We start from the raw sequence: 14,868 nt of genomic DNA, 5'->3' as shown, positions 1-14,868 counted from the left end.
AATATAGTGGTAGGACCCAGGTGATAGATATGTGCATGTTCACTGTAACACACTTCCCATGTTCCTATATTTTTGACACTTTTCATACTAAATTTTTTGGGGAGGAGGGGAATGACTACATTAGAAGAACAAATTATCTGTGTCCCTTAACCAGCCAGAGGGATTGCGCCTGCACCAAATGATTTCTTGTCAAGAATCGTTCAGGCTGAGCCCATAGTCTTCATTAAGGTTTGAGGTACAACTAAAAGGCACATCAGTGCTTCCAGAATCTCCCGCCTTTAGTCAGAGAACCACTGTAATCTGGAAAACCTTAGTGGCATTTACTAGAGGTGACAACTTCTCTTTCCCCGGAGGAGCCCTCTATTCCTGGGAGCTGGAGCCGCATGCACTCTGTACCCGCACTCCCTGTGCAGATGTAACCACACATGTAAGGAAGGAGCCAGCCTGAGACTCTCCCTGGTTTGTGAGCAATGTGGGAGACCGCTCTGACCCTCTGAACATGTGCAGAGCTGCCCAGGAGTGGTGGAGAGGGGCGTTCCCCATACAAACGTCTTCCTTGGCAACCACCTACAGCCCCCCAAACTTCACCATTACAAACTCCATTCTGTCTGTTTAGGGCATGCCTTTTAGGCACACATTTTTACATGTACAAGAAAGCTAACATGTTAAGCAGCTGCCATTCATCAACAATATAAAATGAATCTGTCTATTGGAATTCTTTTGCTGTTAAACAATTTGCTTATAAGAAGCACATTTGAGAGAATGGTATTTTGATAGGGGGGAAGGGAGAATAATAGATTAATATTGGACACCGCCCTGGAAACAGGAAAAGGTCCTGGAATGAAGAGAAGAAAGGGACAAGGTCTGCTTTCCAATTTTTCAGAGAGCTCTGCCTACTGTTTTTGGTTTCTATTTTAAAATGACTGTGGCTAAATGCAATCTGTTTTTCTGGAGTTGATCCTGGGGCAGAGAAAGGACGTAGTGGGCAAATGAGTGAACTATGAATGGTCTGTGGGTAATTGATGGTAATGCAGCACTGTTGGCTTCTCAGTTGCCACAAGCAGACCAGGGTCACATGAGAAATTAATGCAGGGGAGGAACCTGGGTGAGGAGTGTATGGAAACTCTGGACTACGTAGACCTTTACAAATTTCCCATAAATCTAAAATTATTCCAGCCCTAGCCAGTTTGGCTCAGTGGACAGAGCGCCAGCCTGCGGACTAAAGGGTCCCAGGTTCGATTCTGGCCAGGGTACATGCCCGGGTTGCAGGCTCAATTCCCACCCCCCCTCTAGTGGGGGGCATGCAGGAAGCATCCAATCAATGATTCTCTCTCATTATTGATGTTTCTATCTATCTCCCTTCCTCTCTGAAATAATTTTATATATATATATATATATATTTAAAAAAATAGAATTTTTCCATAAGATAATGATTTTCAGAAATACAGAAGTTTTCTGGTCACAAATCTAAGTTTTCTCACTAGTTGGAAAGTCAGTTACCTGCAATAAGAAGGCCTTTAAAAAACGTGGTATGATAAAAGTATCTAGCTAAAACTGTCTGTGATTTCAAAGGCTAAGTATAATAAATTTGGAGGGAGAAATCAAATCTTTCCCTCTATCTACAAATGGAGATATATGTAAAAACATGTATGAGAGCTAATAGGCACTTGGAAAACATGATGTCATCAGAAAAAACTTTTTTAAAGCTAAGACAGTTTTAATAATCATCAGGCATGTCGCTCAATGGAGTAATATACACAATAAATGTAGCTCTCACATTGTGACTAATCTCTAGTAAAATTAACTCAACCTAAATCCACACCAAATGCATTTTCTCCTCAGAAAAAAAATGTCAGAGTTGGGAAACAGAACATTTGCACAATTAACGTAGCCTAGACTATAACAAAATTCTTCAATATGCCTCTTTAAAAATATATATATGTTTTTATTGATTTCAGAGAAAAGAAGGGAGAGGAACAGACAGAAACATCAGTGATGAAAATCACTGATCAGCTGTGCCTTCATGGCCCCTATTGGGGATCAAGCCAGCAACCCAGCATGTACCCTGACTGGGAATCGAACTGTGACCTCCTGGTTCATAGGTCGATGCTCAACCACTGGCCGGGCCAATATGCCTCTTGTGCACACATAGCACTAGTTTCTCTTGTGTGTCCAAATTTCCTCTTCTTATAAGGCCACCATTCAGATTTGATTTGGGCCCAACCTAAAGGTCCTTTATTTTTAGCACTCACAAAGGAAATACCTTGTGAGGACACATACAGAAGACAGCTATCTGCAAACCAAGCAGTGGTCTCAGAAGAAACCATACCTGCAAACACACCTTGATCTTGGACTTCTAGCCTCCAGAATTGTGAGAAAATAAATTTCTGTTGTTGAGGCCACTATATATACATATATAAAGTATATATATATATATATATATATATATATATATATATATATATAAAGAATATCCTACATAATAAAATGGTAATATGTAAATTACCATCACTCTGCTACGCCCACGATTGGGCCAGCAGGAGGCGCAGGGGGCGGGACTCAGGGTGGCTGGGGTAGCTGATTGGGCCAGCAGGACGCTGAGCTCGCGGCGCCACTGGCGCCGCGAGCTCAGCGTCTGTGTCATGGCTGCGCCGGAGGCTTTCGGAAGGCCTGGTGCACCGGCGGACAGCCAGCCAGCTCCCCGGCGATCAAAAGCCAAAGCGGGGGGGCTGGCCGGCTGTCTGCTCCGGCACAAGGCCTTTCGAAAGCCTCCGCCACACCGGAGGCTTTCGGAAGGCCTGGTGCACCGGCGGACAGTCAGCCTGCTGGTGCATCAGGTGCATGATTAAATCATGCACTGGGCCTCTAGTATATATATATATATATGTATATGTATACACACACACACACACACACACACACATATATATATATATATACACACACACATAGATATATATACACACACACATATACATACATATATAACTCTTGTGGGCCCTACAGGTTTCAATCAACAAACCTTTCCACCTGGCTTCATTACACTTGATTAAATAAGGACAACTTTTCCAAGGGATTTCTGAAACATCTTTTTTTTCTTTTCCTTTTTGTTGTTGAGATTTCGGATAGACAGGTTTAAAACAGATCTTCAGGAATTTTGAGCACACAATTCCTAAATTCCAATCTGGACTTTTGGATTAACAGAGATTGGCACATTTTTTCCTAGTCAGTGGTCCTTGATCCCAGCTACATAGCAGAACCATGTGAGCAACATTTAAAAAATCTGTACATCACCCTAAACTACCAAATCATAATCTTAGGGCTGGGCCTAGGCATCCACAATTTTAAAGCTTTCTGTTTTTCTGTCGTGGAGCCAGGGTTGGGTACCATTGTTTTTCATGCCCCTAATGGAGGGGCTGCTATAAAAAGCATGTTTCTGTAATGGAAGCCTTGCAAATGCCCTCCTCGGTTAAATGAAACCAAAAGAAACTGTGAATTTAAAGATAAAGTCGCCCTAACCGGTTTGGCTCAGTGGATAGAGTGTCGGCCTGCGGACTGAAGGGTCCCGGGTTCGATTCTGGTCAAGGGCATGTACCTTGGTTGCGGGCACATCCCCAGTAGGAGGTGTGCAGGAGGCAGCTGATCGATGTTTCTCTCTCATCGATGTTTCTAACTCTCCATCCCTCTCCCTTCCTCTCAGTAAAAAAATCAATAAAATATTAAAAAAATAAAGATAAAGTCAATTTCACTTTTATATGGAAGATTCAGATATAAAGCAAAACTGACTCCCCCCAAAATCATAAAACAGTTACATACTGATTATTACAGACTCTGACCAAAAAAAAAAAAAAAAAAGGATTCCAAAATCACTGGTCAAAAAGATCAATCATGGGACAATAGTTGAAACATTTTATATAAGCTATGATGCTTTTTAAGCTAGAAAACCCTACCTAAGAAAGCTAATCCCCCCACCTTACCCCTCAAAGAGATGAGAAGTTTCTAGAGCAAGCTCTCTTCTTTTGTATAATTCTCACAAGGCCTAATACAGCTCCATGTAAAAATCAGGCACGCATTGATATTGTTCAATTAACTAACTTTAATATTACTGTTATATTACTAATCTGTAGTCTCCACTGGCTTCCACCATTCACGTGGAATAAGATAAATGAAATGCATATGAATTTATAAATTATCTACTTGCTGCAAACTATGAATTACTAGTTGATGGCATTCTTTGTAAGGCTATTTCTAAAAAATCGCATGAAAACACAGGACCAATTTTTCAATGGGTTTGGCTACAAATCTCAAGATAAGCAATGTAACACTAGAACTTTACAGTTTATACTGGAAATTCTCTTGGAGGTAGGGATCCAAATATGACCCAGTACCAGGCACTACCCAGTGTCCCTCTGACAGACACCCCACCCCAACCTCTCCGACTAATACTGTATTACCTGGATATTCCCCTGCCTGATACTTTCCAGGAAGCCAAACAGCCCCTCCCAAGTTGGCATTTCTAAAATATCCTGCCTTTAGTGTGGCCTCTTACTCTATCTGAAGCTGGTGACTTTTTCTGCATGTCACCTAGATTACATAACATCTTCTGATCTTTCCCTCCATTTCTGACGTACTAATAAATACAATAGGCCTATTCATACACTTATCAATGTCTGTATTTCATTGTGTGGGTACTGATGTCTCCAGTAAACATGTATGCAGTATCTAGTAGATACTAAGGGAATATCCTATCTAATAAAAGAGTAATATGCAAATTGACTATCACTCCAACACACAAGATGGCTGCCCCCATGTGGTCAAAGATGGCTGCCCCCATGTGGACACAAGATGGCTGCCACAAGATGGCCAGCAGGGGAAGGCAGTTGGGAGGGACCAGGCCTGCAAGGGAGGGCAGCTGGGGGCGATCAAGCCTGCAGGGGAGGGCAGTTGGGAGGGACCAGGCCTGCAAGGGAGGGCAGTTGGGGGCGATCAAGCCTGCAGGGGAGGGCAGTTAGGGGTGACCAGGCTGGCAGAGGAGGGCAGTTAGGAGCAATCAGGCTGGCAGGGGAGTGGTTAGGGGGTGATCAGGCTGGCAGGCAGAAGGAGTTAGGAGCAATCAGGAAGGCAGGCAGGCGAGCAGTTGGGAGCCAGCAGTCCTGGATTGTGAGAGGGATGTCCGACTGTCCGTTTAGGCCTGATCCCTAAACGGGCAGTCAGACATCCCTTGAGGGGTCCCAGATTGGAGAGGGTGCAGGCTGGGCTGAGGGACACCCCCTCCACTCCCGTGCACCAGGCCTCTAGTATATATATAAAAGACTAAGTAACCATTCGACCGTTCAACCATTCTCTATGATGCACACTGACCACCAGGGAGGCAGACGTTCAACGCACAGGCATGGAAAGATGGAACAGACTGTTGAATCTCAGAGGGGAGAGGGGAGAGGGGAGGGGGAGGGGAGAGGGCGGGAAGAGATTAACAAAAGATCTTATATGCATACTAGAAGCCTGGTGCACAGATTCATGCACCGATGGGGTCCCTTGGCCTGGCCTGTGGGGATCAGGCAGAAACTGGCAATCCAACATCCCCTGAGGGGTCCTGAATTGTGAGAGGCGTAGGCCAGGCCGAGGGACCCCATTGGTGCATGAATCTGTGCACTGGGCCTCTAGTACAAATATGAAAAAAAACTCAAAACATCCCAGCCCATTAGTGGCTTACAGGCAAGTAAAACACTAAACTGCAATTTAAGTGACAAATACTATTGAAAAGCTTATAAAATGTAAACAATATGGCATTTAAATGTACCATTTGGCACAGATAAGCATCCCCACCCCCCACTAAAGATGTTTAAAGGAATAAGGTACAATTCAGTGACTGTATACATTGCTACATCTTCTCCCCCCACCTCCAGCTTTATTGAGATACTAGAGGCCTGGTGCATGAAATTTGTGCATGGGGGGGGGTCCCCCCCTCAGCCCAGCCTGCACCCTCTCCAATCCAGGACCACTGGCTCCTAACTGCTCACCTGCCTGCCTGCCTGATTGCCCCTAACTGTCCCCCCTGCTGGCCTGGTCACCCCCAACTGCCCCTCCGCCAGCCTAGTCGCCCCCTAACTGCCCACCCCCCTGCTGGCCTGGTCACCCCACGTAGCCTGCTGCTCAGCCATTTAGTCGCCCCTCACTGACACCCCTGTCGGCCTGGTCACCCCATGCAGCCTGTTTGGTCATCTGTTCAGTTGCAATGATCGCTTAGGCTTTTATATATATACTAGTAGCCCGTTTGCATGAAGATTCGTGCAATAGACCTTCATTCACCTGGCTGCCTGCACCAGTTTTCTGCCAGCACCAGGGACCCAGGCCTTGGCTGTGGCCACCGCCTTCTGCCTTTTTCAGGGTCGGGGCTTGGCCCCAGGCGGTGGCCTTGGGCTCGGCAGCACCCAGCGTCCCTGCTACCGATCGCAGGAGCCGACCCCCAGTGGTTTCCTGCGATCAGTGCAGGCTCCCCACTGGTGCCCAAGGCCGGGAAAGCCTCCGCCCGAGGCTTTCCCGGCCTTGGGCTCCGCCACACCCCAACGTCCCTGCAAGGGTTTCCTGGTGGGCGTGGCTTGGTTAGTGGGCGTGGCTTGGGCGTAGCAAAGGTGCGGTCAATTTGCATATTTGTCTATTATAAGGTAAGATAGATAATTGATAAGTAAAATTATAATATATTTAAACTAAAATATTTTTATATTTGATAGCAACTATAAAGAATTCAAAATCTGCAGACACTTCCAACAAAGGAAGCACAACTCTACATACCTTGACTAGCATATGTGCCCCTCAAAAAGCATACACAAAAATGGCAACGGAAAGCAGTTTGTAATAGCAGCTTAAATGCTCACTCACCAAGAAGGAAATGGTTAAACAAACCATTTCAATCCATTCATATTATTTATTACTAGAGGCCCGGTGCACGAAATTCGTGCACGGGGGGCAGGTGTTCCTCAGCCCAGCCTGCACCCTCTCCAATCTGGGACATCTCTCTCACAATCCAGGACTGCTGGCTCCCAACCACTTGCCTGCTTGCCTGCCTGATTGCCCCTAATCACTTCTGCCTGCCAGCCTGATCACCCCCTAACCACTGCCCTGCCAGCCTGATCGACGCCTAACTACTCCCCTGCTGGCCCGATTGCCCCTAACTGCCATCCCCTGCAGGCCTGGTTGCCCCCAACTGCCCTCCCCTGCAGGCCTTGTCCCTCCCAACTGCCCTCTCCTGCAGGCCTGGTCCCCCCCAACTGCCCTCCCCTGCCAGCCCGGTTGCCCCCAACTGCCCTCCCCTGCAGGCCTGGTCCCCCCCATCTGACTTCCCCTGCAGGCCTGGTCGCTCCCAACTGTCCTCTTTGCTGGCATGGTCACCCCAACTGCCCTCCCCTGCAGGCCATCTTGTGGTGGCCATCTTGTGTCCACATGGGGGCAGCCATCTTGTGTGTTGGAGTGATGGTCAATTTGCATATTACCTCTTTATTATATAGGATAGTTAAAGAGGTAGATCTTCAGCAACTAATGTGGAAAATGTAAAGACATAGGCAAGTTAAACACACACACACACACACACACACACACACACACACATATATATATATATATATATATATATATATATATATATATATATATATATATAATTTTTATTTATTTTTTTTTAGTTTTTACAATCCCATCCATGTTTTTAAAATAATATGCTGGATTTCTTTATGTACATATTTGCATGTGAATGAGCAGAAAAAGGTCTGGAAGAAAACACTACAAACTGATAACCTCTGTGGAAAGAAGTGACAGTCACAGGGGCGAGAGGAGCAAGAAAAAAGTGGCCTTTTTGTAGCTTCATTCTACTGAAGCCTTTCAAAGCTTTCACACGTCTTTACTCTGTGTCCCTTCTCCAGAAGGCCTACCTTGACCAACCCACTTAAAATTACAACCCTCTACCACACTACCTGTACCTCCACCCTTTCTATCCCCCCCCCCCATTATTCCTATTCCATGGGAAGAAACCACATAATTTATGTATTTATGAAGGTTATTATTACCGTTTATTCCCATTAGAATGTCGGCTCCACAAGGACAGAAACTGCACTCTGTTTTTCTATCTGATGTTTCCCCAACACCTACTACAACAACGGGCATGAGTGTGTGTGTACGTATATACATACATATATACATATATATTCATTGAATAATTACATGTTCAACAAGTTTAATTCCCTCTGTAATGGGTGAATAAAATACTTTCTGCTCTGCTCACTCAAAGTGATTTGGGGTTGGCAGACCAGGGGCCTGCTTCAATTAAAAGCTGAAAGGACATAGGAACCCTCATTGTCGCTGCTCATGACACAGTTCAAGAAACAGAAACGCCACCTCCCACAAACACTGGCCTGAGAAGCTGCCAACAGCAGGTGGGCTGTATTTCTAGGATTTGGTGGGAGTGCTATATTCACACACCTGCATCCTTTCACAGAAATAAGAAACCCATCTACATGCTTCTTTCACTGTAAACCAGTATAGGAACAGCCGTATGCCTCTGGCACATCAAATGAGTCTGGATAGAGTGAAGTGCCTAAGACTTTCAAACCCCACGCAAGAAGGTCGACAGTAATACCTGATCAATGGAAAGCATGCTGTACATTACTCTCTCCTGTCTATGCAGAAAATATTCCTGCCCAAAAGATACTACTATCCAAACAACACATCAGTCAGACCTAGTAAGGAAGAACAAGTCTGACCTAGTAAGGATGGATGCAGTGACTATAATCCAATGAGGATATCCTGTAGTGAAGCAATAATGAATGCTTTTTGCATCTATGGTGCTATTTGAATTATGTTGTTTGTCCTATTTGTTAGTGAAACGGACCATTTTATTAGAGGTACTCTTAAAAATAGATGAAAAACCTTGACTATTTTATTCTAGATAAAATAGGAAAGTGGTCAAGAAGAGGGCAGAATTCATGATACCTGGTTAAGATCATTCCTAAATGCCCAGCACATCTGTGTAGTGAATGTGTCCTATTGTAGAGTTCATCACCACCCTCACTAACTCATGGGATAACTTCCTTGATTAAACCTTGTATTTCATGTATAAAATGGAAAGATAAATTCATAAGCTAGGAGGAAACAGGATCTGAAAGAGAGTAACCCAGAGGAAGCCAGCAGACTGAAAAGTCCTTTGATAAGGCCTATTGGTGTGACATGAGGATGAGAAGAAAACAGAAGGAGGGGACAATAACAGGGGAAGGTGTGGCTTGTAGTTCTGATGCTGTTAGAAGGCCCAGCTGCCTATTGCCCTTTAAAGTGGAATAAGATTTATTCCATTTAATAAAAAAAAAAAAAAAATGTCTGCTAATTTTAAAAAGTTGGGATGGACTCACTTATAACCCGGAGTCTTCTGTTGCCTTAATGAGAATTTACCAAGGTACACATTAATTACTAGGACTGTAAAATATCTGGGCCATTTAAATATGCTCAAATTTCCTCTAGGAGAAATAGCACACATCCTTTGAACTATGGTTGTAATTAGTCATTAGGTATTAGGATAATTAACCAGCTGGAGGAAGTGAGTTAATCAAAAGATGACCAAGTCTCAAAGGGAAGCTGATAAAACAGTGTTCCTTGCCTACTTAGTTATCCAGGAGATTTAAAAATCAAGACCAACAGATTGAACCTAGAGTTGCTAACGATCTTAATATCTTACTTTAAACTATAAATCGAAAAGAAATTTTTCCTGTATGCCTACTATGTTTTCTAATTGACAGTAATACCAAGAGTTAGGATTAATTGTGATACTAGTCGGTGCTAAGGACTCCAGAGTGCTTTTTGCAGGTGATTTCATCAATAATCCTCAGGGCAACTTTACAAGCATTGTGATCATCCCCTTTGACAGAGGAGGAAACTGAGGCTGAGAGAGTAAAGTGACCTGCCCCAGTTTATACAGCTCAAAAGGAACTCAAACAGAATGGGGACATGCAAAGGCCATGTCCATTTTCTTTTTTTCTACAACTGCATGAGAATAGTATTTTGAAGTCTCTTCCTCAAGTGGAACAAACGCTGATACTTCAGGGGTGGGGCGGGGAGGGCAGAGAATGAAATAGCAAAAAAAACTAAAAGTCAATAAAGAACCACCACTCACCTCAGGATTTTCTTCTTTTACTCTTCGTGACTGTAAAAACAATGATGTATTTATTAATATATATACACACAAAAAAAATACCACAAAAATGAAATTGACACAGGTGAGCTAATCATCATCAATGCCATGTACCTTTTCTTGAGAAAAAGCTGCTTTCCCCTCTTCACTTTTTTCATCCATCTCGTCGTCACTCCACTCCCAGTCACCGTCTTCGGTTTTATGAAGGTGACCACTTGACCCAGGAACTCTTCTTACCTGAATAGGAAAAAAATAACAATTCTTCACTACTCCAATGTGTGCTTCCTGGTGTTGCTACCTGGGTGACATGGCATACACCTACCCGGAAAATAAGCTAAGTGGTTATGAATTCAGGGATCACCAGCAGTTAATACCCAGACACACTACACAGCCTCCAGACCCCACACTCATCCTCTTTCTGAAGATACTGTGTTCTTGAAATGCTTTACCGTAAACGTGTAGAACAAAATATTTTGGAAGAATATCACACGCATCGGCCATTAAGGATCAAGTTCATTTTTAGCTTTTGCTTAGATTAGCACTTTATTAATTACCACACATAAAAAGCCACATGGTGCACTTCCAAACTGCCTAAGGAATGCATGCAAGCAGTAGACTGCTGACTGAGAGAAGACCAGGACGCAGGCAGCCTAATGAAGCTACGAGACTAGAGGCATCAGCGATCTAAAACCTAAGTAAGAAAAGCAAATACCCTCTGCTGCCACCTTGCTCTTTCTCAGAACCTGACCTCATGCATGTTTTCCCCGGATTCTGCTCAACTTACTTCAGCAAAACAAAACAGCATCAGACTATTCTTAACACACCTTGAGACTCTGAGACTGCTAGAACACAGCAAGATAATAATCAGCCATACCAGATAACCTAAAGAGATTACAATCAGTCTTCTGCATTTCCTTTAGAAAAAAAAAAGAAGAAAAAAAAAAACTAGGGTAGAGATATAATCCATGGGGCATGCTTTCCAAATGTCTTTGTGGTTGAAAAAGCAAAACTTTTAAAAGGATAGGATGACTGAGAATGATGAGCTTCTGACCAAAGCCATTTGCCTTAAAATATAAAATAAATGGACTGAGCTGTAATTAAATAGAGCAATGCAGCAGATGAACACAATGCGACCATAACAGCCAGTGATCCACTGATTCAGAGAAACTTCAGGTGGAAAGGGACCTTGGAGACTGTTTAGTCCAACCCCTCATTTTACAGATGAAAAGTGGCCCACGACCATAGCTACAAGCGCAAAATACAGGCAAGAAAAAAAGTCTTCAGACTCCCATTCTAATGAGAGAGTCTTCTTATGCCATTGAAGAACTGTGAAAAAGAAGCTGTCTAAAAATGTCCTGTGAAGACGTTGAAAGACTATGAATCTGAAGAAAGGCTTTTTCCCATAATAGAAACTACTTAGTAATTTCATGTGAGCTTCACTAATCCGGAGAGGAAACCCACAGAACTTACATGTAAAGTAAGCATTGACACATGTCCCATCCATGGGAGGTCATACACAACGCAGGCTCAGGGCTGGCTCTGATTTTAAGGCATTGCCATGTGGAACCTGCAAAAGTAACCTGACCGCTTGTCTAGAAGATTTGAGTTCCAACAAAGAAGTTGAAAAAAAAAAAAAGTTAAAAAGCAAGTAAAAAAGTCCTTATTCGTAACTGCCAATAGTTATGCTCAATTTAAAAAGAAAAAGAGAAAGAGCTTTTTCTTCACACCAAAAATTTTTTTAAACAAACTCTCCTTCGAAACAGCACTTAGCGAAACCCCTTCTGAGCTTGGCATAAGTTATTTTTTTCCACTTGCATTTTGAGTCACTGAAAAGTCTTATTCTAATTATAGTGATTTTAATGGTGCTTATAAAGATGCTGGCAAAGTACGGCAGAAAAAGTGCTGAAATGCACTTCAGTATTTTCAGAACAGATTGTTCATTTTAAAGCTACAAAGAAACGGAGAGGAGAAGAGAAAATAATTTTCTGTTGACATATATAATAAAATTAGTTATTTTCTTAACAACACTAATCATGAGCGCAATATAGAGGAAGATCTGTTAATGACTACATTTAAAAGGAAGAATTTAAAGCCACACCTATCACAAAACGAATTAACTGAACAGTGAGAAAACAGTATAATTGTGTTTTAGAAACAGAACAAAGCTCCTTTTACTGAAATTGTAAACCCAAGCATGGTTAATGAATTAGTATTCTTCAAGTACTCATCTAAAAGATGATACTAAGTACATCTCTCTTTTCTGAAAATACTCAAAGACAGTGCAACCTCATATCCTGAAATTGAGTTTATGCTCCTTTTCCTCTCTGTGCATAAGATCTGTCAGTTCCCTTTCTACAAGCAGGATCCAACTACAGACAATAAAATAGCCATCTTTTACTTCTATGTTATTTTAGAACCCTGGCTGTCTCCCTCTTGGTTTTATTTGCTGGAAGAGAGAAAGATAAAGCAAAATGTCTAGGCTCGAACACTGAAAGAGATGGTGGCATGGACCTTTAAGTAATAAATACTGGTTGAAAAAATAAATGTAGAAATTAAGGCAAAGAACATTCAAAAATCTATGTAGCATAAAATATCCACATAACAAGAATAAGAATACAAGTTTGTTCGGACCTTTAAACAATAAATATTGGTTGAACAAATAAATGTAGAAATTAAGACAAAGAACATTCAAGAGTCTATGTAGCATAAAAAATGGCAAAACAATAGCAAGACTAAGAATGCAAACTTGTTCATTAGAATGTCCTCTCAGTTTACTGGAAGGGGAAAAACTTGCTGCACAATCTGACACCCAGGCCTCATTGTGTGTTTATGTGATACTGGCCTCTACTGAAGAGACGGGAAAGCAATTCAACAAAGTTATATCCTTGCAGGGCATTTATAGGGAGGACAGGAAACAAATACTACCTTTTAGAACCAAGGACACTAAGTTGCACATAGTTTAACAAATGGGGTTCTTATTTAGGAACTGAAGAATATTCTACAAATAAAAACTTCAAAACAAGATGTGTAAATGCTGCTATTCCCCCCAATCCCTACAATAAGGCGAAGGGAGGTTTTCACCCTCAGGACTCCGCATTATCTTTACATTGTTCTTTATTATTTACTTAGTAAAACCAAGAAACAGGTGGTAGAATGCATTTTTATCTCTCTGACTTTAAAAATATAATCCATATAGAAGCTTCGAACAGACTGTACAACCTATGAGGGAAGGCGGGGAGTGAGGGGGTAAGAGATCAACCAAAGGACTTGTATGCATGCATATGAGCAAAACCAATGGACACAGACAGTAGGGTGGTGAGGACTTGTGCTTGGGGGAGGGGGTGGCGGGGGAGAGGTCAATGGGGAGAAAAAGGAGACTCATGTAATACTTTAAACAATAAAGAATTTATACACACACACACACACACACACATTCCAATGACTCTCGGAGAAATAAGCTTAATTGTGATATTCACAAACCCACCAACTCCTGTGGTCACAGCTGGCAATACTGAGGTTAGAAAAGTCTTATGTGGAGTAACATTTATTCCCAACACTGGGAATCAAATACAACTGAACAATTCTATGTATATCTGAAAAGGAAAGTAATATTTCTTCCCTTTCTCAAAACAGTACCTTTATGAAAATCCACTAAAGAAATGATTTTACAAACAGGATCCTGATTCACCCAAGAAAAAAAGTCAGGCTGAGACACACAGAGGAACCTGTAGTTCCCTGGCTGGTGGCCTCGGGGTCAGAGGTCAGAGGCAGAGCTAGGGTGGAGCAGCCCAATGGGGACAGTGGCAGAGGTGAGGCAAACAGTCACGGCGTGGTCTGACCAGTCTTCCCCAATGGTGCCCCTCTGAACTGGAGCGTCCTGTCCCTGACCCCAGAAGAGGAAGCAGGATTTGAAGGAGAATGTGAGAGAATGAGCAGATGCTGGGTGTTAAATGTTAGAAATGGAAGCACGTTTCCCTAATACACTCTAAACGAGGGGTAAGTGTGATTTCTTTATTGTTTGTTTAAAGATTTTACTGCGGGTCCCAGAAAGACAGAAAACAGACGTACCAACCAAAATGTGGTGGCATGTGTCCAGTCACGCCCGCCCACCATGCCCCCCCTGCCCCCCCCCCCCCCCCAGGCAGCCCCCAGCAGCTCCACTGCCACCTTCACTTCTCCCTGGAGGTGGGACTTCGGAATCTCCCCGGAATGGCTGTCCCTGGCACTGGGAAGCCTGCACCCCGCTTCCCCACTGGTTAGACAGACGGACAGACCGCATGCCTGACTGCAGCCTGAACCCAACTGACCCAGGAAACAGCAAACAGCACCCAGTAACTTCTCTCATCAGGCATTCTACTCACCAGAAGTACAAAACATGTCTCTAACCAACTGCTGTTTATAATGGCACTGCCAAGCAAACAAAGTTTCCTAAATCATCAAAATTTTAAAAACAAAAGAAGACCCAGTGAGGTTCCAGTAGTAAACACCGTGCTGTCCCGTATCTTGCCGCCACGACCACCACCTCTGGCACCTCCGCCCCACACCTACTGCCTGGCCTCACCGTGCTCCGCGGCCCTGGGTCCTCGTCTGCCTCTCCCATCCGCCCCTGCTGGCCTCACCCCTGTCACTCAAGGTCTGGGGCTCACAGCTGACTCCTGACGCGGCACTTATTAGGGCCCCACGCCCCTGCGCCCTGG

At 43.4% G+C, this 14,868-nt stretch overlaps 1 protein-coding gene across 2 annotated transcripts in view; it reads right to left on the bottom strand.

Moving 5' to 3' along the window:
• Window positions 1-14,868, bottom strand: part of STK39 (serine/threonine kinase 39) — a 274,586-nt gene that overhangs the window by 104,334 nt on the left and 155,384 nt on the right. For both annotated transcript variants that reach the window (XM_079783234.1, XM_079783235.1), the window contains exons 11-12: window positions 10,286-10,408; window positions 10,154-10,183 (exon numbers count right to left, since the gene is read on the bottom strand). In XM_079783234.1, the coding sequence (XP_079639360.1) occupies window positions 10,154-10,183; window positions 10,286-10,408 (153 nt within the window). The remainder of the gene's footprint in view (window positions 1-10,153; window positions 10,184-10,285; window positions 10,409-14,868) is intronic.

Source organism: Cnephaeus nilssonii (genome assembly GCF_951640355.1).
Source record: "Cnephaeus nilssonii genome assembly, chromosome: 10".
NCBI lineage: Eukaryota > Metazoa > Chordata > Mammalia > Chiroptera > Vespertilionidae > Cnephaeus > Cnephaeus nilssonii.
Note: the sequence above shows the minus strand (reverse complement) of the source record. Positions and strands in the feature narration are given on the sequence as shown.